This window comes from Capricornis sumatraensis, chromosome 3 (assembly GCF_032405125.1).
Source record: "Capricornis sumatraensis isolate serow.1 chromosome 3, serow.2, whole genome shotgun sequence".
NCBI classification, from domain to species: Eukaryota; Metazoa; Chordata; class Mammalia; order Artiodactyla; family Bovidae; genus Capricornis; species Capricornis sumatraensis.
Genome location: NC_091071.1, coordinates 20,791,059 through 20,818,357, shown reverse-complemented (window position 1 = coordinate 20,818,357; position 27,299 = coordinate 20,791,059). Strand labels below are relative to the sequence as shown.

General features: G+C 40.4%; 1 protein-coding gene across 6 annotated transcripts; it reads right to left on the bottom strand.

Moving 5' to 3' along the window:
- Window positions 1-2,813: 2,813 nt before the first annotated feature.
- PALB2 (partner and localizer of BRCA2) lies at window positions 2,814-27,127 on the bottom strand. 6 transcript variants are annotated; one of them, XM_068967739.1, is made up of 13 exons: window positions 27,080-27,127; window positions 24,734-24,793; window positions 24,497-24,599; window positions 20,717-22,207; window positions 17,073-17,887; window positions 16,672-16,740; window positions 14,423-14,584; window positions 13,282-13,367; window positions 12,863-13,024; window positions 11,632-11,748; window positions 8,761-8,848; window positions 6,328-6,476; window positions 2,814-3,206 (listed from the first exon to the last, which is right to left on the bottom strand). In XM_068967739.1, exons 1-13 carry the CDS (start codon window positions 27,125-27,127, stop codon window positions 2,999-3,001), a joined length of 3,558 nt encoding a protein of 1,185 aa, XP_068823840.1. In that variant the 3' UTR covers window positions 2,814-2,998. The 6 variants fall into 6 exon arrangements, with proteins under 6 accessions (XP_068823840.1, XP_068823843.1, XP_068823842.1 ...); XM_068967742.1 differs by lacking the exon at window positions 14,423-14,584; XM_068967741.1 differs by lacking the exon at window positions 16,672-16,740.
- Between the last annotated feature and the right edge of the window lie 172 nt (window positions 27,128-27,299).

The following is a 27,299-nucleotide window of genomic DNA, read 5'->3' as shown; positions in this document are numbered from 1 at the left end:
ACTCATAGACTGGGATGAAGTTTCCAGTAATACTACCAGATTCAGTTCAGTTCAGTTCAGTTCAGTTCAGTCACTCCATTGTGTCCAACTCTTTGGACCCCATGAAACGCAGCACACCAGGCCTCCCTGTCCATCACCAACTCCGGCAGTCCACCCAAACCCATGTCCATTGAGTTGGTGATGACATCCAACCATCTCATCCTGTCATCCCCTTCTTCTCCTGCCCTCAATCTTTCCCAGCATCAGGGTCTTTTCAAATGAGTCAGCTCTTTGCATCAAGTGGCCAAAGTATTGGAGTTGCAACTTTAACATCAGTCCTTCCAATGGACACCCAGGACTGATCTCCTTTAGGATGGACTGGTTGGATCTCCTTGCAGTCCAAGGGACTCTCAAGAGTCTTCTCCAACACCACACTTCAAAAGCATCAATTCTTCAGTGCTCAGCTTTCTTTATAGTCCAACCCTCACATTCAGACACGACCACTGGAAAAACAATAGCCTTGACTAGACGGACTTTTGTTGACAAAGTAATTTCTGTGCTTTTTAATATGCTGTCTAGGTTGGTCATAACTTTTCTTCCAAGGAGTAAGTGTCTTTTAATTTCATGGCTGCAATCACCATCTGCAGTGATTTTGGAGCCCAGAAAAATAAAATCAGTCACTGTTTCCACTGTTTTCCCATCTATTTCCCATGAAGGGATGGGACCAGATGCCATGATCTTAGTTTTCTGAATGTTGAGCTTTAAGCCAATTTTATCACTCTCCTCTTTCACTTTCATCAAGAGGCTTTTGAGTTCCTCTTCACTTTCTGCCATAAGGGTGGTGTCATCTGCATATCTGAGGTTATTGATATTTCTCCCAGAAATCTTGATTCCAGCTTGTGCTTCTTCCAGCCCAGCGTTTCTCATGATGTACTCTGCATAGAAGTTAAATTAGCAGGGTGCAATATATAGCCTTGATGTACTCCTTTTCCTGTTTGGAACCAGTCTGTTGTTCCATGGCCAGTTCTAACTGTTGCTTCCTGACCTGCATATAGGTTTCTCAAGAGGCAGGTCAGGTGGTCTGGTATTCCCATCTCTTTCAGAATTTTCCACAGTTTATTGTGATCCACACAGTCAAAGGCTTTGGCATAGTCAATAAAGCAGAAATAGATGTTTTTCTGGAACTCTCTTGCTTTTTCGATGATCCAGCAGATGTTGGTAATTTGATCTCTGGTTCCTCTGCCTTTTCTAAAACCAGGTTGAACATCGGGAAGTTCATGGATCACGTATTGCTGAAGCCTGGCTTGGAGAATTTTAAGCATCACTTTACTAGCATGTGAGATGAGTGCAATTGTGCGGTAGTTTGAGCATTCTTTGGCATTGCTTTTCTTTGGGATTGGAATGAAAACTGACCTTTTCCAGTCCTGTGGCCACTGCTGAGTTTTCCAAATTTGCTGCCATATTGAGTGCAGATTAGGGCTTTAAAAATTGCCATCTCTAGCTCTTCCCTGCTGGTGTAGTGGTTAAGAATCCACCTTGCAATCCAAGGGACATTGGTTCGATCCTTGGTCCAGGAAAATCCCACATGCCCTGAAGCAACTAAGCCCAAGTGCCACAATTACTAAGCTTACCAGCTGTAACTAGTGAAACCCGCACGCCCTAGATCCTGTGTTCCACAAGAGAAGTCACCACGATGAGAAGCCCCCGCTCATTGCAACTACAGAAAGCCTGCACAGCAACAAAGACCCATCACAGCCAATAAATAATCTGGAAAAAAAAATTGCTGTCTCTCAAACCACGTAGGGAAAGGTGAAGATGATGTCCTCAGTACAGCTGTGCTGTTGACTGACTCTTGTGAAATGCAGGTACTGGTATCAAGGATGCAGGTGAGAATGCAAATGAACAACAGCATTTCCAAATTAGCATTTGAAATAGGCTTTGCGTTACTTTTAGTAGGCATGTGAAAATATTACAAATTTCATAAAAGTATATTGCAGGACTTTCCTGATAGCACAGTTAGTAAAGAATCCGCCTGCAACGCAAGAGACCGAGGTTCGATTCCTGGGTTGGGAAGATCCACCTAGAGAAGGGGTAGGCTACCCACTCCAGTATCCTTGGGCTTCCTTTGTGACTCAGCTGGTAAAGAATCTGCCTGCAATGTGGGAGACCTGGGTTCGATCCCTGGGTTGGGAAGATCCCCTGCAGAAGGGAAAGGCTACCCACGCTAGTATTCTGGCCTGGAGAATTCCATGGACTGTATAGTCCATAGGGTTACAAAGAGTTGGACACAACTGAGTGACTTTCAGTTTGTTCCCTGGCAGTCCAGTCGTTTAAGAATCCATGTGCCAATGCAGGGGAAATGGGTCTGATCCCTGATCTGAGAAGATTTCACCTGCTGTGGGGCAACTAAGCCCACGCACCACAACTAGTGAAGGCTCAGCCCCCTAGAGCTTGTGCTCTACAATAAAAGAAACCAGATGGATGAAAAGCCCAGCGCCATAACTAGGGAGTAGCCCCTGCTTGCCACAACTAAAGAAAACCCGTGTGTAGCAATGAAGACTTAGTGCAGTGAAAAACAAAAGTATATTGCATATTAGTACACTAAGTTAACTGAGATTTACTGTGTAAGCATCACTGAGTAAATATTCTAGCTGTAAAATAATTAGTTCTTGTTTCTGAAAATCATCTTTACAGGATAGGAAAAAATATGCCAAACAGGATGTATCAAAATGAATATTTATTAACATTTCAAGCTTTATGTACATAACCTTTAAAAGGAAATGTGCAAATGTGAGTAATCACAAAAATCCACTTATATACCCTCTCTCCCAAAGTAAGTACAAATGAGCATTCAAAATCAGTAGTGCCCCACCATCAGAACACAGTTTGTCAGAATGAACACAGGTAAGTAAATGTTTTAAAACTCTTTCAAATAGTCTCCTTTAAAGGAGCAACTCCAAAGAGTACTAAGAGGCCAAAAATACCCAGAACACTGTGTTTTCCAGGTTACCCTAACCCTTTAGTAGTGGTATACAAATATATTTCCATCTTTTTGTCCAGCCAACAAATGAGAATCTGTACCTGACCATTTAACAAAAGACCAATTCTGGCCAGAGACAGGAGGAAGGAGAGCAGTGCAGTGACCCAAGAGTAAGTCCCAAACGGCAATGGTTCCAGAAGTCAATATTGCTGCTGCGAAATGGTCTTTCACGTCACCTTCCAGGAACCTAGCAGCAAGCAGAGGAGAGACAATTCAAATCACATATCAAAAACAAACAAAAAGACATTAAAACAAAAATGGGCCCAAACCATGGTCTCTAAAGCAACAAGAACAAAGACACGTGGGAACACGCATGCGTCCATGTGAAGTCCTAGGGCTGCTGGCCACGGTCGCTAGCGGCCCTGCCTGTCTCTCTGATGCACCTCTGCATCTCCTCACGACAGCTCACAGTGAGCTGCTTCCCACCCGCCAAACCAGCCGAGCCTGGCCTCGCCGTGGTGTCTTTGCTTTTGCTTGTCCCTCTCCTTGACAGGTCTCCCCGCAGGGCATAGCCTGGCTGGGTGTTAGTCATTGTTCAGGCTTGTTGCCCGCATAAAGTCACACCTATTCAGCAATCTGAGCTTGCACACACATAATACACTCTGCTCCTTGTCTCTCGCAGCACCTTTTTACCTTAACAGCAATGTGAGACTATTTGCCTCCGTATCTCTGAGAATATGAATTTGAGATTCTCATTTCTATATTTGGGGGCTGTCTGTCCCACAGAAAATATAAACATCATGAAACAAATCTGGCTGTCTTTTTAAAGACGGGGCTCTGCAGTCAGCTACTGGGGTTTGAAAGAGTGCCAAATTCTAACCACTAGACCATCAGGGATGGTACTGGGGTTTGAATTCTAACAAAGTAAGAGATGTGTGACCCTGCAAGTTATTTAACTTCATCAGTAAAATAGAGATAGATGATACAAGTATCTACTTCATAGGACTGCTTTGGAGTTTAATAAAACAGTTGATATAAAAAGCTTAGTGCAGTACCTAACACATAAGAAATGCTTTGTTGTTCAGTCGCTCAGCTGTGTCCGACTCTTTGCGACCTGCAGTCCCGCCAGGTTTCCCTGTCCTTCACCATCTCCCAGAGCTTGCTCAAACTCACGTTCATTGAGTCAGTGATGCCATCCAACCATCCTGTCCTCTTTTGTCCCCTTCTCTTCCTGCCCTCAGTCTTTCCCAGCATCAGGGTCTTTTAAATGAGTCAGCTCTTCGCCTCAGGTGGCCAAAATATTGGAGCTTCAGCTCCAGCATCAGTCCTTCCAATGAATATTCAGGACTGATTTCCTTGCTTTCCAAGGGGCTCTCAAGAGTCTTCTCCACACCAGTTTGAAAGCATCAATTCTTTGGCACTCAGCCTTATTTATGGTCCAACTCTCACATCCACAAATGACTACTGGAAAAACCATAGCTTTCACATCGATACATGACTACTGGAAAAACCACAGCTTTTGACTAGCTGGACCTTTGTTGGCAAAGTAATGTCTCTGCTTTTTAATATGCTGTCTAGTTTTATCATAGCTTTTCTTCCAAGGAGTAAGCACCTTTTAATTTCATGGCTGCAGTCATTGTCCACAGTGATTTAAGAAATCCTTAATAAAAATTAATTATTCCTCACTGCCACATCACCAGTGCCTTGTAGAGCACCAGGTACACAGTCAACTTTAAGTGAATATTCTGAGTGAACTGAATGATATATTTTATCTCTGGCTCACACCCAACTTTTTTTTTTGCACTCAACTTTGTGTAGCTGTCTCTTAGCTCATCTTTTGAAAATCCATAACGTTTTCCTTGACAGTCTCTCCCCAACCCTCCACTGCCAATTAAAGTGCCCTTCCATCCCAAACAGTGCAAGCCTTCTGGCATTATGCACACCAAACAGCAAAAAAATTTGTTTCTTTTTTCTTTTCTTTTTTGAGCAGAGAAGGATTTACTGTAAGGGCCAAGCAAACAAGGAGAATAGGTGACTTGTGCTCAAACACCTGAGCTCATTATTTTCTAACTTCCATGAGATTAGAAACAGTAGTGCTTCCTACAGGACTGGTACCAAATAGGCTTTCAAGATTTGCTAAACAAATAGGTTTGCAAAGGGACGAAAGAAATGCTTGACCTAGTAGTTTCATGTGTCTTTAATTTCTGGGCCTATGACTACGCTTCTCTCTTTATATTCAAGAAAACAAGTTTTATGTAAGCACATATTATAAATCAGAGTTCTGAGGTACTTGTTGCACTAAGAACACTTGCAGAAATTCCACAGCTGGCTACATGCACAAGGAGAGGGACTTTTAGAACATGTACCACTGAGCAAGCTTTGCACAAGATCCAAACAAAGAGAAACACACATATAACCATCAAGGATGCTTACCCCTGTGAGTTACTAAAGCCAAACTTTGTGATCCTGATTTACTAGGTCTATTTTCAAACATTAATAAAAGGAGTATTTAGAAATGATACCTTCGATGGTGCTCACTTCACCTAAGAATATGAGCACTACTTCAGAGCTTTATATAGCTCAGAAAACTGTTGGGATGCCCATAACTGTGGCATTGGTAAATAGATCTTCTCATCAGTCAACAGGTAAAATATTTATCAAAAGATAAATATCAACTGCCTACATGATGGAGGTACAGTCAATATTTCAAAGTACATATATCTTCTTTTTTAAAAAAATTATTTATTTTGTTTTTGGCTGTGCTGGGTCTTTCTGTTGCTACACGCAGGCTTTCTGCAGTTGAGGCAGCAGGGGCTTCTCTTAGTTGTGGTGTGTGAGTTCCTTATTGTGGAGCTTCTCTTGTTGCAGAGCACAGGCTCTAGGCAACAGGCTCAGCAGCTGCAGCACAGGGTTCACTGCTCCATGGCAAGCGGAACTGTCCCAGATTGAACTTGCGTCTTCTGTACGGGCAGGGGGATTCCTATCCACTGTACTGCCAGGGAAGTCTAACAGATCTTAAGTGCATTTAAAACTTCCTTAACTTTTATGGAAAGAACATAAACGATAAGTTTCTTGTAGAGAATGTTAATTACTCTGATGTGTTTCGGTGTGGGGAAAAACAAGGCTTGACTATACATAAAATACCTATCTAGGGCCATACTGGTGGGCAATCATTGGATGGCAGGAATCTGAACTTTGACTCAGATCTAGTAAACTTCACACTTCAACCTACTTCTTAGTATTCTTTACCATGATCTGTAGTATTTCATGTTTCCATTCACGTCAGTCACAGAAAAATATTTGGTTTCTATATATGCAGAGATGTTTCTCACAATGTCACACTCACTGGACGGCAATCACACACTTGCCTTCCAGCTTGCCCGTGAGGAAGGCAGTAGAGCATCACACCCATACTCAGGGTTGTCTTCGGGTTAATCACAATCAGCTGAAACACAGGGCTTCCCAATAACTCGTTCTCTTTGGCGCAAGGGTGACTCAGAACAACAAACAGGAGCCCCTGACGTAGGAGAAAAATTAACGACCAAATAAATCATCAAGAGTATGTAGGGGGAAAATAAAGCATTGGCAGAGACAAAACTATAGAATCACAGGAATGGCCAACAGACTCTTAAGTCTCGAGGATTTAATCCCTGGATCACTCTTTTTCAGGCCTGAGGGGACCACTGAGCTGGACCTTGGGCTTCTCCAGCACAGGGCTCCCCACAACTTTACAGCCAGTCTTTGCAGGTGTGAATCTAGCTGACTTACCAGCTTCCTCAACTTTAGAGCCTACTAACATTCATGCCATCTACCTGGGGAAATGCTGGTGTTAAGAAAAGAGGGCATAGAAATACCTGGAGGGAGTCTTCAAACCAGAAATGTTCACCTGTAAGTTGGTTTTGAAAATTTGGAGCACATTTTCCCATAAAAACAATCTTTTCAGTAGTGACAGGATTTTCAGGCCAGTTTGCAAAAGCCTATTTACTTATAGACTAAAAATGACCCAAAAAAGGCACCATCACCTATGGTTATTTCTGCGGGAAAATGGGTTACAGATCTCCCATGACTTTAAAATTACATGTTCTAATAATAACATCTTTATGTATGAAAATCTATGTCACACACATGTATATTGTTGAAAGTAATTATTTCAGGGGTAAAACGGGAAAGTAATTATTTGGGGGGTAAAATGGGAAAAATTAATTACTAGATCATCTTAGGATTAATAACATTCATTTCTAATTCATACATTTCTGTAATGACTGAATTCTTATAAGGATAATTAATTACTCTGACCTACAGGTCAAATCTGGCTCAATGCTTATCTTCGTATGGTTCATGAGCTAAGAATGGTTTCTGCATTTTGAAATAGTTAGAAAAAAGAGGAAGACTCTTTTGTGTCATATGAAAATTATATATGAAACTCAAGTTTCAGAAAGCTTTATTGTCCAAAAAGTTTTATTGGCACATAGTCACATGATTTGCTTATATGTTACCTCTGGCTGACCTGGGGCTGTAGTGGTAGAGGAGTTATGAGAGACCACATGGCCTGCAAAACTGAAAATATTTACTAACTGGCCCTTCACAGAAAAAGTTTGCCGATTCCTATACTGAACTATTCAGAGAAGGCAATGGCACCCCACTCCAGTACTCTTGCCTGGAAAATCCCATAGGCGAAGGAGCCTGGTGGGCTGCAGTCCATGGGGTCGCTAAGAGTTGGACATGACTGAGCGACTTCACTTTCACTTTTCACTTTCATGCATTGGAGAAGGAAACGACAACCCATTTCAGTGTTCTTGCTTGGAGAATCCCAGGGATGGGGGAGCCTGGTGGGCTGCTATCTATGGGGTCACACAGAGTCGGACACGACTGAAGTGACTTAGCAGCATACTGAACTATTAACTATTATTTCTGGAGCTTGGCTTCATGGTGACATTTTACTTCCTATATCATATATTTCTGCATTAAATGTTTTAATATCAAACAGGTATCAATGTAATAACAAAAACGTGAAATTATTTAAATGCTTAGTAGGTGTATTCCAGAGAGGAACTTCACCCTCTTATTTTAGAATAAAGAAAGTTAGCCCAAGATGATGTGATAGGCTACCTAAGATCACACAGCAGTTGAGTTCATTTCCACAGAAGTCGCTAGGCTAGAGGGAGATGCACCCTTTGTGTTCAGAGCCTGTGGGTGCTGATGAGCGCAGGGCTGCCACTGCTCTGGGCAAGTCAGTCTCCGCCCAGCGCTGAGCCGGCTGCTTCTGCCTCTGCTTGTGGCTCAGCAGTCCCTGTTACTCAGGCAGTTACCTCTGACTCCTTCACAAGCACCTTCAGCCTGTTCAGATGTTAAAACTGGACTGTAAGCCAAGTCTACTGACACAGCACCTAAGAAGCTGTGTTTGTTTCTATACAGTAATGCTAAAGCCTGAGAGAAAACCATGTCGAGGACCCTGTAATCACCCTTCCTAAGGGGATTCATTCACATCATAAATCATTTATGGCAATGTGGTTGGGAGCCAAATCTGAAAATCAGCATATTGTTTCTAGGTACAGTCTAGAACTCAAGGTTTGCCCTTAAGTCATACAGTCAGAAATTTTACCCAGTCATATTGTACGATCACTTATATGCACTCATAAATTTCAAGAAAGAGCAAGGACTGCTATCCAATTTTGAAAAAAAAAAACAGGCGCCAGAGAGGGCCCAGAAATTATGACTTGCTAAGTTACCACTCTCATTCAGTGAGACCAATAGCAACACACAGACTAGACACAAAGTGGTCCCAGCAGATCAAGACTTACCATTTCAGAGTAAGCTTTGTGACAGACTGAAGCTTGGTAGGAATCATCGATGTGCATCTTTTTCAGGAGCTGACCAGTTTTTAAGTTCCTTGGACACCAAAAATAAATAAGCTCATATCATTCTTCTGACAAACTGGTTTTCACATAATATTCTCTTATGTATCACAGCATCCTTCAGGATGTGACCAAGGGAAAAACTAAGGACACAGGACCTTAGTTCTGATTAGCCACTGATTTAGCTAAAAACAGAACTACAGTTTAACTTTGCCAATAGTGTAATTTGATAGTTTAGCTTTAGACTGAACCTGCTATACCATTAGGGATAAATCTTTTCAAATTCCAGGAGAAAAGTTTTCCAGGATCTCATTTCACTTGTATTGAAATTAGGCACAGGGCATAGCTCTATCATTATGATCTTATTGTATGTCTAAATTTTCCATGTAAGTCAACGGTCAGGAAACCAAATCTGATTAGGAGAGAAACTACATCTAGAATAGACTTATAATTATGTCTCTATAATATGTTAATACTAGAGCTAGACTAAGATAACACAGAGAGAAGGGAAGACTGAGATGGAATAAAAAATGGAAAAAGGAAGACAGAAGATGGAGAATATAAAGAAAAAAAAGTTTGCTGTAACCACTCCTTAGTTCTACTGAGGATGTGTGACACTGATTTACTGTTCTACCATGTGACCCCACTTATGAGAAACCCTCGGTGTTTTGGCCGTGCCACATGGCATGTGAGATCCTAGTTCCTCAGTGAGAGATAGAACCCACACCCCCTGCAATGGAAGCCCAGAGTCTTAACCACTGGACCACCAGGGAAGCGCTGAGGCGCTGCAACAGAACTTAAGCCAACTGTGGGGCTGAACATACCCCCTTAAACTTAGAACTTAAACTGATACTTAGAAGCTCTAAGAATAGTCCCTTCCCAGCCTCGAATTCTACTGTGATCCCTTATTGACAAAATGCCAAAAGGCTATTATTAGAAAAAGAGGAAAACTGAAGGATGGAATGAAAAAAGGGAAAGAGTAGGGAACAGCTGGTAAAGAATTTTTGTAATGAAACATTAGGGAAATGGAAGGTGGAGAATGCAAACATGGACCCCACTGAAGGTTTTATTTGGTGGTGGGGGGGGGTAGGAGAATGTGTATTTATAAAGTGATAGTATAAAATATAATCTGGAGATTGAGTATTGAGACTAATCACTAGATTACATTAATAGTTTAGGAGCCAAACAATGAAGGGCCAGACTACAGAAACAGCAGACAGAACAGCAAAGACAACGTTTACAAAGAACGTTGTCTGAAATAAGACTTATGTGCAGAAGCCCCGAGGCAAGTGCCAAACGTGGAAACCTGGTAGGTTAGGTCAGGGTCAAACTCCAGAGGCTCCCTGGTCAGGAGAGACAAAGTTTCTCTCGGGGCCACACTTGCCTAGTTTATTCCTAGAGGGTTAGGGTTGAACAATGCAGAACGGGCGCGTAGGAATGACACTCGTAACTTTCTCTCACCAAGACCCATTCTGGCCTCAAGGGAGTAATTACTGGAGAGTCTTCTGAGGAAAAAAGCCAATCTCTTCCCCTACCACAGATTAACCTTGCAAGTGAAAAGGCCTGATGTGGCTCTCCCCTGTGGTCAGGAAAGAGGTGCCTGGGGACTTCCACTGTCATTTCCCTATCACAAATTTGTTCATGTGAATCATCTAATCTACCAAGTTTTACACATCCAGTAATTTTGGATTGTATTGTAGACACAATGACACATCATATAAACTCTGCATTCTGCTCCTCTGAAGAATACTGATTTTGTTTTTAACTCTAGTCAACAGTTAAATTGGCTAAACTCAAATTCTAAATGCTGAAAACCCAGTTCAGTTCCTTTGCTTTATCTTTTCTTTGCTTCTGCATTAAAAACAGTATTAAAAATCAAGCCTTTTCTACCAAAGCAGTTTCTAAGCAGCCCTTCTGCATATTATTGAATAATGCATGCATGCAGTTTAAAGGTCAGCCAGATATTTAACTAGAGTTCAGGGCTCCTTCCAGAGAAGACAATGGCACCCCACTCCAGTACTCTTGCCTGGAGGAGCCTGGTGGGCTGTAGTCCATGGGGTCGCTAAGAGTCAGACACAACTGAGCGACTTCAGTTTCACTTTTCACTTTCATGCACTGGAGCAGGAAATGGCAACCCACTCCTGTGTTCTTGCCTGGAGAATCCCAGGGAGGGCGGAGCCTGGTGGGCTGCCGTCTATGGGGTTGCACAGAATCGGACACGACTGAAGCGACTTAGCAGCAGCAGCAGCAGCAGCAGCAGCAGGGCTCCTTCTCTGGCTGTCTATTTTTCGGGATTTTTCTTTCTTGCTTTATAGCTGCTGCAATCACTTTGATTTCTATCCTTTGGTCCTTTAAGGCAGTAGGACAGAAGTTTTTCTGTAACCAAGTGTGCAGAGTGGGGCCTCACCTTCGAACAGGAAACTTGCCCAGTGACATTTCCTTCCTCTACATATTGAATTTCCTCCAATATATATTTTTTCTCCCTCTTTAGTGCTTTCAGATATTTGTTCTCTTTTGCACAGAATTCATAGGTATTTGAAGTAGAAGAGTTAATCTCAGAAAGCTACTCAGCCATTAACCAGAAAGAGTACATTTTTTACAACAATAAAATTTCACTTATTTTAAAGTACTCTGCTTGGACTATTTGAATTAATATGATGTTCTCATTAAGATAAGTATATAGCATCTGACAGTAAACAAACAATAACACAATCATATTTACAGAGTTTCTTATTTAATCTTAATAACCCTGTAAAAATAAGAGATATATCCTTATATTACAGATGAGAAAAATAGGGCTCTCAAGGGGAAGCTTACCAAATAACAATGTTGTTCATTACAGTGGTACCAAGCAGAGCTTCCTGCATCCCTTGAACCTCAGCAAAAGTTAGTATGGTCTCTTCAGGGGGCATCAAAAGCTGTTTTTCTTTGCTTCTGTATTAAAAACAGTATTAAAAATCAAGCCTTTTCTACCAAAGCAGTTTCTAAGCAGCCCTTCTGCATATTATTGAACAATACATAATAGACACTAACCTAATGACAGAAAAAAAAAATTCACCCGGAAAACATGTGTATTCTAAACATTCTACAATGAACATATACTTTCACATTATCTATCTGGATATATAGTAAGCACCTCATATTCATCATCTCCAAAATTAAACTTACCAGCTCTCTCTTTAAACCTGTTTCTTTCAGCACTGCTATCTCAACTGACTGTTCCACCACTACCCAGATGAGCAACCCAGAAACTTGGACTGTATTCTTATCTCTTTCCTCTCTATTTACTCAATCACCAGGTCCTAATGACTTTATTATCTCATCTCTCTCAAATCCACTGCTTCTCCCCACCTCCACTAACATTTTCCTAATTTAAGCAAACAATTATTTATTTTGTACCTGTTTTATTGCAACCCAGTTCATGCAGTCGCAAAGAGTTGGACATGACTTAGCGAACGAACAATTTACTGCAACAGGTCATGGATAAATAAGACTAATGAGGTTCGTACCCTCTGTTATTAGGACAGATAAATCCAATAAAGTGTAATGAGTATATGACAGACATAGAAGATGCTGAGTTCTGTTTTTAGCATGTTGAATTTGAGGTAACCATGAGATATCTAATAAACAGGCATGTAGGTCCAGAGGTTGGAAAGAGCTCAGAGTTAGAAATATATGTTTGCAAGCAGCCAGGATTCAGATGGTACCTGAAGCAATGGAAACCAAGTATGTGGAACCAGGTAAGTGTATAGGATCTTGAGGTATCTGTAACACTTAAAGGACACACAGAGGTCAAAGGAGACTGAAGGAAGAACAGACTACGCTTGCTGAGCCCCTCTGCTCCCTGCCCTCTTCCCTGCCATGTCTGGCTCCACCTCCCTACATTGCTTCTGTGTAACAGCCCAGGACAGAGGCAGAACCTGCTGAACTACACATACAGCGGAGAAAACAAGATGCTACTGATTCAACTTTCTCTGAAGCCCTGTGATGAAATCATTTTTGGTCTAATAGTAAAATCAACCAATGCTTTTCTTCAACCAACGCTTACCCTCCATCTTCGGCAAATGTCATAATTTCGACTTGCTGATCACAAAGGGTCCCACTGCTACTGACAAGCCTCCTCTTTGCCAGGCCAAGCACAGCTTTTATATTTCCAGAACTCAGGAGCACTTGCTTTTCACTTTTACCATCGGGAGAACAAAGTAGTGCCCTAAACCACATATAAGGGAAAATGCAGAGCAGTCAGGAGCAAGGCTTTAATATGAGAAGACTAGGCTCAAACTTTCAAAGGAAATTTCAGTCAGGGATGTCACTCTATTGATAGCTTTTTTCAAAATGAGTCTCTCTTTGGACCTAAATTTAGAGTCTTTCAAGACCCAAGCCTAGGTTATAATTTGCACTCAAAACTCAAAACAAGCTGACAAACATCCAGATAAAGAAAAAAACCCACGCCTTGAGATTACTTACCTGATTTCTCTGATTTCCAAATTTCCCAAAGCCACACACACAAGATTGCAAACATCAGGCACTGCAACTATCTGTAATACTGGAATCTAAATAAAGCAGCCCAAAATTATATTTGGTTATTTCATTTTTAATTAATCTAATTTTCCAAAATTTGCCACATTTCTTTCTAGTGTCACCGTATCTAGTTTCAAACACTTGAAACGTTCAGCAAACATCCTCTTTTTGCAAGATGTAAACTCAAATAAGCTATGTGCATGATCGTGTTTACTGTGGCGTTTATTTAACATAATAAGTGCTTCTAGCAACGGGAGAATAATTAAATTCTGGTATGTGGACGAATGGAAAAATATGCAACCATTTAAGACAAGTTTATGCACTGAACAAATATTTATGAGCAGCACTCTGCCAAACACACTGCTACTGACTGTGGGTATACTGGAGTACAAGAATGAAATTTGCTAAGACAGTCGATCTTAAGCATCCTCACCAAGGGAAAAAAAGGAAACCGTGAGGTGATATGCTGATTAACTTGATTATGGAAACCCTTTCACAGTGTGTATGTACATCAAATCATCACACTATGCACTTTAAAAATATGACATTTGTCAATTACACCTCAATAAAGCTGGAAAAATAAAATTCAAAATAAACAAGTAGGAAGAATATGTAGAAACAAGCAAACATATTTATATGGTAAGAAAAGACAGGCTTAAAAATTTTAAGCATATTCAGACTGCAACCATGTAAAATATATACAAAGGTAGACAAGGACAGAAGAAACTACAGCTAAAAAAAAAGCAGAAATAACGTTTTGGTGAGAGTTCTCAGTAAGTTTAGAAGTCAGAATAGACATAAAATTTCAAGATTCTCCAGCAGGTACAGTGTAAAAATCCACCTCTGGAAAAACATATGATAAGGTATGGTATTGACTTTACAATCTACGTGCTGGGCATATGGGTGCTCCCTATATCACTTTCCCATATATTTGGAAATTTTCATAATTAAATACTGGGGGAAGAAAACATCGTTTTTCTGCTCTGTCTTGCATAGTCACAGATCCCATATTTTTGGTAAGCTGCCCATCTGTATTACCATGCAACTGATTGCAAAGATCTCTTTCAGCTATAAGATTCTGATTTACCTCTGTAAAGTGCCAGGAATAAATTTTTTCCCACTGCCAAGCATCCAGAGGTTTCCAAAGAGAAACGACGTATTCACAAGCAGTTATGATACACGGCTCTTTGAAACCAGCTATTTCCCACCACGTGGCACTCACATCCACAGAACAAGAACCTGAAGGATTCTGACAGAATGGCAACAACAATGACGTTAAAGGGATTCTTGGGGGCAGAATAAACATGAACAGTGATGGATCACAAGGATTAGATGAAATACCAACTGAATGTGATTAAACTTTCATGCAGGTCAAAGAGACTTGTGGGTCTTATGTAATCACAAAAATTGCCATACACACTCACAGTGATTGACTTTAAAATGTGTAGCTCCAGACTGGAACAGTCAGATTTAACCATCAAAACAGACCATAGGCCATAAGAACTAATTGAAACATTAGTTCCTTAAGAACCTTTGGAAATGAAACATTGTAATGAAATACCATAGGTTGAAGAGGGAATAAAACTGAAACAACATACTATTTCTAAATGAAGATGCAGAATGTGGTGGCCAAAGCAGTACTTAAAAAAACTCCTATAATTATAAAGGTATTAATATTTATAAAAAATTAATACAGATAAAAATAAAGCAAGCAAGCAGATCAAGAAGTTAGTAAAAGAATAATGAAATTCATGTCAATGTATGGCAAAACCAATACAGTACTGTAAAGTAAAATAAAGTAAAAAAAAAAAAAGAATAATGAAATAGGCACAGTGAAAAACAGAAGGACTTACTAACAATAAAAACAGGAAAAAAAAAATGAAAGAGGAAACCAAAAACTCAATTAACAATCAACACAACAAAAAACTAGGTTTTGGGGAAGACTTACAGAATGGACAAACCTCTTAAGTCTGATGTAGGGAAAAAAATGCTTTCAGAGGGCTTCCCTGGTGGTCTACTGGTTAAGAATACATCTTGCAATGCAAGGGACACCAGTTTGATCCCTCGTCCAGGAAGATCCCACATGCTGCAGGTCAACTAAGCCCCTGTACCCTAGAGCCCAGGCTCCACAATAAGAGAAGTCACTACAATGTGAGCCCATGCCCCACCTAGAAAGCAGCCCCCTGCTCAGTGCAACTATAGAAAAGCCTGTGCATAGCAACAAAGACCCAGCGCAGTCAAAAATAAAGCAAGTATGCATGCTGATGCATGGCAAAACCAATACAGTACTGTAAAGTAAAATAAAAAAATAAATAAATAAAGCAAGTAAAAAAAAAAAAAAAACCACTTTTAGAAATGGAGAGTGAGAAGAGGCTTAACTATACATACACAGACCAAAAACTATAACAACAAGTAACTTTTTATCTACAAATTTGAAAATATGAATGAAATGGCTGATTCCTTTCAGAAACTGTTATTAAAATTGATTTAAGAATAGTTTCGAAACAACATAAGTGTATCTTTTACAGAAAAGGAATCTGGGACCCAGAGGCTAAACAGTTTGTGCCAGGTCACATAATAGCCAGTGATCCGGAGAAACAGTGATTCAGAATACGTGGATTTAAATCTCTTTTTTTCAACACCATTTGTTCTCAATTAGGGGTGGTGATTTTTGCAACCCTCCCCGGGGGGGACAGTTAGCAATATCTGGAGACACTGCTGTCATCACTGCTGGGGTGGGAGGGGTGTGATTAGAGACCACGGCTGTTGCTAAATACCATACAATGCACAGGCCAGTCCCTAACAATAGAGAATAATCCAGCCCCAAATGTTAACAGCAATAAGACTGAAGACCCTTGCTGTGTACCATCCTATTTCAAGTATAAAAAGTTAACCAGGACATGGGTCCAATTCAATTCACAGGATTTACCAGAATATTATTTATATTTCTCAGAACCATATACATCACACAGCCTATGAAAATTAACCATTCACTATGTTATAATCGAGAACTGTTACCCATTTTCTTATAAAGTAAGTGATTCTTCTAGAAGTACTATATTTCGGTAGGAGAGTCATGAATGACCCCTCTCTCTCTGTCAAAATGCCTGATTTAAACTTAGATACAAAGTCGAGCTCCCTAGCTTAAGTTTTTCTTGGCAATAGCTTGACATAAAAACTTCTTTAGAAGATCTCAGAATATATATAACAGGTAAATATTGTGAAAAATAATTTAAATGTTTTTCTGAATCTATTTTATCAAGGATCAAAATCTGAATTTTCCAACCAGTTCATTGCATTTTTCGCATGTAAGACACAAGAGATAAGTCTTCTGACCTTTAACTTTGAAACCAGCTGTAGGGTGCCCGGGTTTAAGCTATCCCAAGCAGGAACCTCTATTTCAGTCTGTGGAAACAAAAGTCACATCATTAATGTATATATTATACATGGAATCTGTCTGTATCACTCATTCTTCAAACTATTTCCTATGTTTTATTTTCTATAACAGCAGCAAAGCTCCAAAGGCAACTGCTTCATGAATAACAAAGAGAACAGCATCCCTTAAAAATACACATATTTTAATTAATCCTAATTTCCCCAGAATGAACTTAACATTTACAGTGAAGTCGTATCAAAGAAACATGGTAAAACGTTTTAAAACACTGAGAAACTGAGTCCACGTTCACTAAGACACTTCATTCCTTCAGAGAAAATTTCATGAAGGATGCAGTCTGTACCTGCTCAGCAGAATGTCTCTGTGATCCCTGGAGTTGACTTGCTTCGAAGGTCAAAGCCTCGGTGGGCAGAGTTGTTGCTTGGGGACCAGAGTCAGGGTCGCAGGAAGGCTGTCCTGCTCTTCCTGCAACATGCTGGCTGCCATCTAATCTTGGGGGGCTGCTCCAGCTGTTGCACTGTTTATGACTGCTAGGCAGGCTGACTGTGGCTTTTAAGTGAGAAAGACGGAGTGGCGAGCATGTTTGTCCACCTGCCTCTGCAGACACCTTTTCCTTGTGGGCTTGGGAGCCAAAAGCTGGAGTAGCGCCTAATATGGGGAAAGCAGGTGAGCACAGGTCTGCGGTCAGTCTGTCATTATCATCAGAGGCAACAGAATTCAAAGGAGTGAAAAGTAAAATGGATGAAGAAAGGTCCTTTCCCCGAGGCTGGCTTCTTTGGCTTGGCATTCTAGAATGTGCCTTTCCTGGTAGAGTAGTTAGTTCCTCTTCCATGCCCTCCTTTTCTATATTGCTTTGTTTAGGGCTTGGTTTCTCCACAACAATGTAACTTTCCCCTTTAAGATGCCCCTCTCCATGTACTTTTGATCCAAAAGGCTCCATCAGCTTTTCTGAGCAGGACTTCAGTTTTTCAAGCTTAAGAAACCCAAAGTCTTCGTCAGGTAACTGAAAGTCTGTGATTTTGAGAAAAGATGACAGATGCTTTAAACTTAGCATTTTGTTCTTATGAGATGGAGTGCTGAAAGCATCATCATCCGAAGAGAAATAAGCGTAATTACTGTAAGAAAGGGAGTCCTCTTTTTGACAATGACCTTCCTTCCCTAAAACAGAAAGCAACAACAAAAACAGATACTCACCAATTCCCAACAAAGAGTGAGTTTCTAAACTCCAACGTCATGCAGTGTTTTCCCACCCAGGACTCTAAAACTTTTGTGGACAGTTCAACAACCAGACATATAGGTTAGTGCATACTGAGCAGCTCTCCTCTGTAGGACCAAAACCAGACAGTGCTGCCTGGGACCAGTCTGGTGCCAGCTCTGCCACTGGTTCGCTATGTTATCCTGGGCAAGTCAAACTCACTTCATTTCCCCTTGTCCCTTCTGAGGGAGCTGGGTTAAGAATCTCTAAAAGTCCTTTCTGATCCACAACTATCATTCCAACAGGCTATCAGAGTAGAGTCTACAAAATGCTGGCTCTTCACACTGAAGAAAACATAGTTCCCTTTTCAAAGATTAATTAGACTTCTAGCAACAGAAGCTCTGTATCATTCAAAATGTAGCTGCATCCAATATCTTATAAACGGATAAGAGAGCTGTGCTACATGTATACAGTGGAATTATTACTCAGCCATGAATATGAATGGAGTGCTGATACATGCTACAATGTAGATGAATCTCGAAAACTAGCTAAGTAAGCGAAAGCAGCCAGACATGAAAGGTCACATATTGTATACTTCCATTAATACAAAATACCCAAAATAAGTAAATCCACCAAGACAGAATACCGATTAGTATTTGCCAAGGGCTGTCAAGAGAAAAAATGGGGAGAAACTGCTTAACGGGTACAGGGTTTCCCTTTGGGATAATGAAAATGTTTTGGAACTACACAGGGATTATGGTGATAAACCACTGTGAATGTAACTAAATGCCACTGAATTGTTCACTTAACTTAAAACGGTGAACTACGTTACATGAAGGTCACCTCAAGAAAAAAAAATTTTCTATTCACCTGTAGGTTAATGAAATCACAGTAGATTATTTCAAAGTATACAAAACAACATTTCAAGCTTATTATTAGATTGTCCTGCTTTCCAATTCCTTTCTTGCTGGCATAAAAGATGATGATTTAAAAAGTTATGATTTTTTTTTCAAAAAACTTTTTATTGGAGTATAGTTTATTTACAAGGTTGCATTAGTTTCTGCTGTTCAGCAAAGTGAATCAGTTATACATACATATGTATTCACTCTTTTTTAAGATTCTGTTTATAGGTCATTACAGAATAGTTTCCCCTTGCTATAATTAGGCTCTTATTAGTTATCTATTTTATGTACAGTAGTGAATATATGTCAATCCCAATCTCCTGAAACTATTTTTTTTTTTAAAGAAACTATCTGATTCTTTAACCATGGAAAGGAAGAACAATCCAGACAGAGAGAACTGTAAGTTTATATAAGCATAAAGACCCTAAGGCAGCAACCTGATAGATGAGTTCAAATAAAAGCTAGAAGGCCAGTGTGGCTGGAGCATCATGAGAAAGAGGAGACCCTCTGAGAGAAAACAAAAATTCTTGGCTTTTGTCATACACCAATTTCCACGGTGTCAATATTTCCATCATGGCCAACTTCAAGCTACCAACATGGTATCAATAAAGGCAAAGTTGGAAAGCCATGCACAGAGTCATCTCAGAAGCAGATGTAAGTGGCTTCAGCACATCACTGAGAGTGGTATGAAATGAAACTGGAAAGGACCACTATCATCAGGTGGTATAAATGATTATTATTTAAAAAAAATATTTTAAATTTATTTGGCTGCACTGGGTCTTAGTTGCAGCATGTGAACTCTTTTAAGTTTAAGTTTACCTGTGGGATCTAGTTCCCTGACCAGGAAATATGGAGTCTTAGCTAATGGACCACCAGTGGAGTCCCCATGATTATTATTTTTATTTAAATTAATTAATACATTGTGGCTCGTAAGTCAAAGCCTGTCCAATGGTACAGAGCTGCTGGCTGCCTGTTTCTGTAAATAAAGTTTTAGTGAGACACAGTCACATTTACACATTATGTATGGTTACTTCCACATTACACTTGAATAGCTATGACTGAGCACAGAGACTGTATTTTCTATTTGGCCCTTTATAGAAAGTTTGCTGAGCTCTCACACAGAACTGGAGTGAATTATCTAAATTCTGTGCTCAGTTTATCAGATCCATCTCCTGAGTAAATGAATAAAGAAGTTTAAATTATAACTTGTTACTTGATATCCTCCAAAATCTTGTGTCCCATGAACCTCAGAGACACTATTAGACAGTTTACCTCCCAAAGTGGCTTAGAACTGTTGCATTTTATTACACAATCATTCCTAAGGGAGTTTGTCAGTGAATCCTTACTCTGACATTGATTTAATTTCAAATATACTTCCCTGTATTAGTTATTTCTCCCCATGGATAAAAGACTGTATTGTAGTTGAATAAACACTAATTTTAGGTAAACATCCAACACATGTTCCCTCTCAGTGTCAACTTTTTCAACCATATTTGTGAACTCTGACACCATGCAGCCAGATTTGAACCTTGACCCTGTGGCTTTAAAGACACTTTGGTCACCTGGCCTTCAATTCCTCATCTGTAAAGTGAGGATAAAAATAGATTCTGGGAACTTCTCTAGTGGTCTAGTGGCTAAGACTCTGCACTCCCAATGCAGGGTTGCCTGGTTTTGACCCCTGGTCAAGGAACTAGATCCCACATGCTGCAACTAAAAAAGATTCCATGTGCTGCCAAATATATATATAAGTAATAAAAAAAATAGATTCTGCCTCATGTACAGCTGGTGTGATGATTCAGTGAGTATCTACATAACATTTAGAAAGTGACGAGCATATAGTGTTAGCTACCACCATCATTAGCCACCACCATCAACCACATCTCGATTTACCTTTAACTCTCTTCTTACTGTGAATAATTGCCTTTTCATTCTGATCTTTGTGCAAGGCAATTTCTTCCTTGGACTTCTTAACACCTGACGTGCCAGAAGTTGGCAAAAGTAGTTCATGGTGGTCTAACGGAGAGGTGCACACTGACTTTCCTTTTCCTCTGCATTTTTTACCTGATGGCTTGGTAACTGTCTTCCTGGAAAAGTCATCTTCTGTGGAGTCAGTGGAAAAGCTGACTTCAGTTAATGAGAGAAGTTTCTGAGGACTTCCTGAACTTGGTTGTTCTGCGTGTGTGTCAGACACCTTAATTTCACTTTGCTTAGTTTTTTCGTTGGAAACATTAAATTTTTTAGCAGATTTTGTACTCATATTTTTAAAGCCTTTTTTCCTGACACCTAAATGACTCTGAATTACAGCCTCCAGTGCTACTTTCCTCTGGCAGCTTGACATGCGCCGTGTTGTCCTAACGTAATATTCTGCAGGAAAGAGAAGGCCTTCAAGCATTGTGCAAGAATGTATTTGATCTTCTGTAGAAACAGGAGAAATTACTCCCAGGCTAAGATTCTTCGACTGGCTTAGAACTTCTTTTTCTAGAAGACTTTCATTTCTACCACCGAGAGCATCATTGGGAGATTTAAGAGACATCTCTGTGTGATTTTGTTCTTTTAAGTTTTGGTTTTCATTTTCCACTAAGTTATCACAAGCGAGTTCATTTATAAAACATGAATTATCTGCCCCTAAGTTAGGACTTCTAGCTGCCTGGCCACTTGTACTTCCAGCTTTGTTTACCTCTGGGTTATCTGTAGAGACAGTCATTTTTTTCTTCTGTACCTCTAAGTTTACAGGTGAAGCAGAGCTAATGTTTCTTAAGCTGTGAGTAATAAGTTCACAGTTACTTTGAGGGCGCTTGTGTTCAAGGAGCTGACCGCTACTGCTGTCTGATGGCGTAGGCAGAGGAAGAGTAGTCGCCCTGGGGAAATCATTTCCTCTAAGGAGGGCATCAACATCTCTCTGTGGTTTGGTGCTTGGTAGAATTACTACACTCCCTACATTAGTTTCTGTAACTGGTGCTGGAGAATTTGGAATGGCACACCTAGGACTTGAAAGGGGGTAAGTTCTTAGTTCAGTTACAGGTGTTTTGGGATTTTCTCTACTGATTTTTTCCTGTTCCTTTAGTCTTTTTCCAGAGAGTATGAGTGAATCAGTATCAGAGAGAGGTTCTCTCTCCTGTGAAATATATGTTCTCTCCTCTTTCTTTCTTCTCCCCAGCAGCTTTCTCTGCCTTTTCTTAGCATCAGGGCGATTGACCCTGAAAGGAAAATGTTTCTGATTATCATCTGATCCTTGTATGCGTGATCCTTCCACTAAGACATGTCCAGAGCTAAACAACACAGGCTCAATGTCAAGTGAGCTGGGCGTCTTTTCTCCAGTTTCTTCATCAACATGGGTATTGATTTGCAACGTGTCATGAGGAGATATTGTATTTTTAGGTTCTGAAGAAGAAAAATTATATAGTTAATATTTTTAAAACAAAAACTACCCCATATTTATTTTTAAATATTACATACAAATATTACCAAACATTTATTTAAAAGAGAGTCAATGGTATATCATTTAGGCAGATCAAAGTAAGTTTTTAATAATCTTACAAACTATAGTAATATTAAGTAAATGTAACAAAAATGGAATTGTGCTGGAAAAATTATTTTCAAACTAAACAATTATCTATTCTTGGGACTTCTCTGGTGGTCCAGTGGCTAAGAGTCCGTGCTCCCAATGTAGGGGGCCCAGGTTTCATCCCTGGTCGGCAAACTAGATCCCACTGCTGCCACTAAAGATCCCACATGCGGCAACTAAGACCCAGTGCAGCCACATAAATTATAAATATTAAAAAAGATTATTCTTTATTGCAATCATCTTTTCTTAGTTTTTTCTTCTTTAAAACTTTACTGAACTACAACTGACAGATAAAAATTGCACATAGTTAAAGTGATGTTTTGAAACATGTATACATTGTGAAATGCTGGCACAATCAAGCTAACTAGCACATCCATCACTTCACATAGCTATGATTTTTCTGTGTGTGATGAGAAGACTTAAAGTCGGCTCTCTCAGCAAATTTCAAGTATATAATATAGTATTATTAACTACTGTCACCATGCCGTACATTAGCTCTCTAGGACTTATTCATTCTGCATAACTGTAACTCTTGACCCTTTGACCAACATATCCTCATTTCCCCCATATCTCACCTGATTTTTTACTTCATATCCCTTTTTGGGCTCAAGTAATTTTCATACCACTTTTCTATTTCATTAGCTTCTGATTTTATGATTATAAATTAGCTGACTTTTAACATGAGAAATGACCATTGTTTTTTATTAAAGTATTTCCACCCAGACTTTCATCTTTGTGCACATATAAACACTTAACTAAAAAAAACCATCTTTCCATATTTAAGCAATAAATATAAATTCTAAAAGTTAAAATAGAGAAAAAGAGCAACTGAATAAGCAATCCAAATAAAGTATAGTTTCTTGCTCACAGAATGAGAGAAAATATTTACAAATCATGTATCTGATAAGGGTCCAATAGCTAGAATATATGAAGAACACTTAAAACTCATCAATAAAAGGACAAATAACCTAACAAAAATAGATATTTCTCCAAAGAAGATATACAAGCACACAAAAAGATGTTCAATATCATTAGTCACTAGGAAATGCAAATCAAAACCACAATTAGATACCACTTCTATCTATCAGAACGGTTATAATTCATAAGTATTAACAAGGATGTGGAGAGATTGAAACTCTTATGCGTTGTAGTAGGAAAGAAAAATGGTACAGTCACTGTAGAAAACAGTCTGGTAGTTCCTCAAAATTAAACACAGAATTATCATATAACCCAGAAATTTCACTCCTAGGTACATATAGAGAGAACTGAAAATATATGTCCCCCAAACAACTTGTACATGTATCTTCACAGCAGCATAAAAGCCAAAATTTATAATAGCCAAAAAGTAGAAACAACCCAAGTGTCCATTAACTGATGAATAGATATACTATATCATATCATATTATATTATGGCTCATAGCTTCACTGAGTTACACAAGCCCCTTCACCACGACAAGGCTGTGATCCATGAAGGGGAATGAAACATTCAACTGCAAAAAGGAATGAAGTACTAATGCACGCTTAGATGAACATATAGATGGATAAATAAAGGTTGAAAACATTATGCCAAGTAAAAGAAGAGAGTCACAAAAGGCCACGTATTGTTTGGTTCCATCTATATGAAATGTCCAGAATAGGAAAATCCACAGAAATCAAAAGCAGATTAGTAGTTGTCCAGGGGTTAAGGGTAGGATGGGTACAGGGTTTCTTTTTCAGGTGGTAAAAATGTTCTGAAATTAAGACAGTGATGATGGTTATATAATCTTGATTATACAAAGAAGCAATGAACTGTAGACTTTAAAGAGTCTACTGTTACTCCTTATCTTCTGACTGTGACAAAAAGAACCACGGCGAGGAGATTTCCCTGGTGGTCCAGTGATTAAGAATCTGCCTTCTAAGGCAGAGGATGGGGGTTCGGTCCTTGGTCGGGGAACTAAGATTCCCCCACGACAGGGGACAACTAAGTCCATGTGGCCCAACGAAAATCCGGTGTGCCTCAACTAAGACGCAGCCAAATAAATAAATATATTTAAAAAGAGAATCACAGGCAAATTTACATGGGAAATGAGTAATAAAGAAAGCATAAGAGAATGGGCTAGCCTTACCTGTGTGGGTTAGCTGTGTTGAAACTTCCTGCTGGGGTGAGGAATCTTGTTCTTCCGCTGTTCTCCTAAGGGAATTTTTAAACTTCTCAGCTCTTTGGGCACGCTAGAGAAAACAAAAGCAACTCAAAAAACAACTTTATGAAAAAGAAATAAATTTTTGTTAACAGCTTAAATAAAGAGCTGTCTTTATATACTTTGTGGCATTAATAGCAATTTGAGAGAATGTGATTTACTTACTTGAAGGCGGGCCAATGTCTTGGTGTATTCCCTTTTCAGGAATGCTAATTTTTCTTTCAACTGGAAGAGGAAAAACAGCAAACAAAACTGAGCAGGTGGAAAGAAGGCATTAGAGAGAAGGGATCCAAGGCCTATTGGATACCAGCGAGCAGTGGTCAGCAGGTCCCTCAGCTGGAGGTGGGGAGGAAGCGGTACTGCCTCACTCTACTTCCAGTTCTCACAAAACACCAAGTTCTCTAACGCATCCCTGCAAAACTTGTTCCTATCACCTGGAGCAACTCTCCCCAACTTACTTTGCTAACTCCTACTGATTCCTCAAGCCTCGGCTTAGATTATTTCCCTGAGGGAAACTTCTAGGGAAGTTTCTAAACTTCTAAGTCCTTCTCCAAATCCAAGTTAGGATTCCACCTCTCCTCTGTGTTTGCTTTATCACGGTACTTACTATACACACTGTCTGTTCACTTCTCTGTTTCCTCCTACCTCACTGTGAGATCCTTGAAGGTAGCAGGGGCTATCATCCTCAGACAGTCATTCTACTTATGAGTCAGTTATTGACCCAGGTATCTCCAGCACCGGAAACAATAACTGCTGCCCACTATGTCGGTTATAGTTCCAGGTGCTATATCTGCAGAGGGGTCACGGCCACTGCTCATGGGCAGCTTACACACAGTGAAGGATACAGATAGTAAGTAAGAAAACAAACAGATACGATGATTTCATGTGGTAATCAATACCTAGACAAACAGAGGGATGGGAGGGTGTCTGGGATACAGGAGAATGGAATACTTAGAGACAGTGGCCAGGGAAGCACTTCTGAGGAAAACCATATGAGCTCCGACCTGATGGAGGAAAGAGCTAGCTTTGGAAAGATCACAGGGAAGGCAATTTGTCCAAGATCACACAATTTAAAACGAGCACAACTCAAACCGTGCAGTCCGGCTCTAGGGTCTGTGCTTGTAACCTCTTCTCACAGGTTTGTACTTATCACCACCCTTATCAACATCTGAGAATTACCTTGTTGATTTGTAAATGAACTTTTCCACCACCACTGCAAGGCAAGCTGGGATGAGAGGACTGATGAGTTATGGTGAATGAAGAGTTTTAGCACCATGGTTGGAAGACCCAGGGCAAGATACATTCAAGTTAACAACATCTGTCAGTTCCCTGGTGGCTCAGTGGCAAAGACTTTGCCATCCCGATGCAGCAGGCTGGGTTCCATCCCCAGTCAGGTAACTAGATCCCACATGCCCCAAGGAAGATAGAAGATCCCATGTGCCACAACTAAGAAGGGGGCAGCCAAATAAATAAATATTTTTTAAAAACCACAACAACGTCTGCTGGCACAAGCACGAGGTGGCATGTATAGGGACAGTCAGAAACAAAACCTGCAAACAAAAGGCTCTAAGCAGAGAAACATGTAAAGAAAAGATGTCACTTCCATTTGTAGGATACTATACAGAATTTTGGAGAAGGAAATGGCAACCCACTCCAGTGTTCTTGCCTGGAGAATCCCAGGGACGGGGGAGCCTGGTAGGCTGCAGTCTATGGGGTCGCACAGAGTCGGACACGACTGAAGCGACTTAGCAGCAGCAGCATACAGAATTTAAGAAATAATTTTTTAAAAGGTAAGTAAACATGAAGTGGGTTCCATCCCTCGTTGGGAAGATCTCCTGGAGGAGGGCGTGGCAACTTACTCCAGTATTACTGCCAGAAAATTTCCATGGACAGAGGAGACTGGAGGGCTACAGTCCAGGAGGTCACAAAGAGTCGGACACGACAGAAGCGACTGAGCAGAAGCAGGAGCAAACAAAGACTAACGTGGATTTTAAACACGGAGAAGCAAAACGGAAGTTGCAGAACCATCTAGATCATACCATTTATGAACATTCACCTTCCCCCAAAATACACAATTACTCTTCGGTGATTAGACAATACAAACACGCCCCTCCACACCTCCACCGCCCGCCCAACATGCACACACAGACACACAAAATATCTGAAGTCCAGATGGTTGAGAGATTTACTTAACGGGGCGGGGTGGGAGAAGCCAAAACTGAGAGTGTGCAGGGTGGGGTGGGGAAGATGTCAAAGGGGACCTTAGCTTTATCTACAGTTTTACATTTTGTACTTTTGCGTTTCTGCTGTAGCGAAAAATTGTTCTTTAAACGCCACCAAGGGAGCACGGCGCTCTCCCACACTTTCACTTCCTGTGCCCCCCTCAGTCCAGAGAAAAGCGTAGGTCAGAGGTCACTGCCACCCTTGGACAGTCGAAGGAAGCAAAGACAAGCCTAAAATCCTGGGATAGGGGGTCAAAATCTGAGTCAACCTTTCCCGCATCCCCGGCACCTTTTCCTTCTCTTCACAGCTGAGCGTCTTCCCAGGAGGCTCTTCCATCTGACCGGCGGCCAACAAAAAGAGCATTCGTCGCTGGCCCCAGGCCTGCGGACAAAAACAGCCCGGCTGGCCCCGGGCCCCAAGCCACCCCGGGGAAGGTTCGTAGAACCCGGGAGCACCACAACACAGGGCCAGATAGCCCACGCTGGACGGGCGCGCCAACAAACCTGGC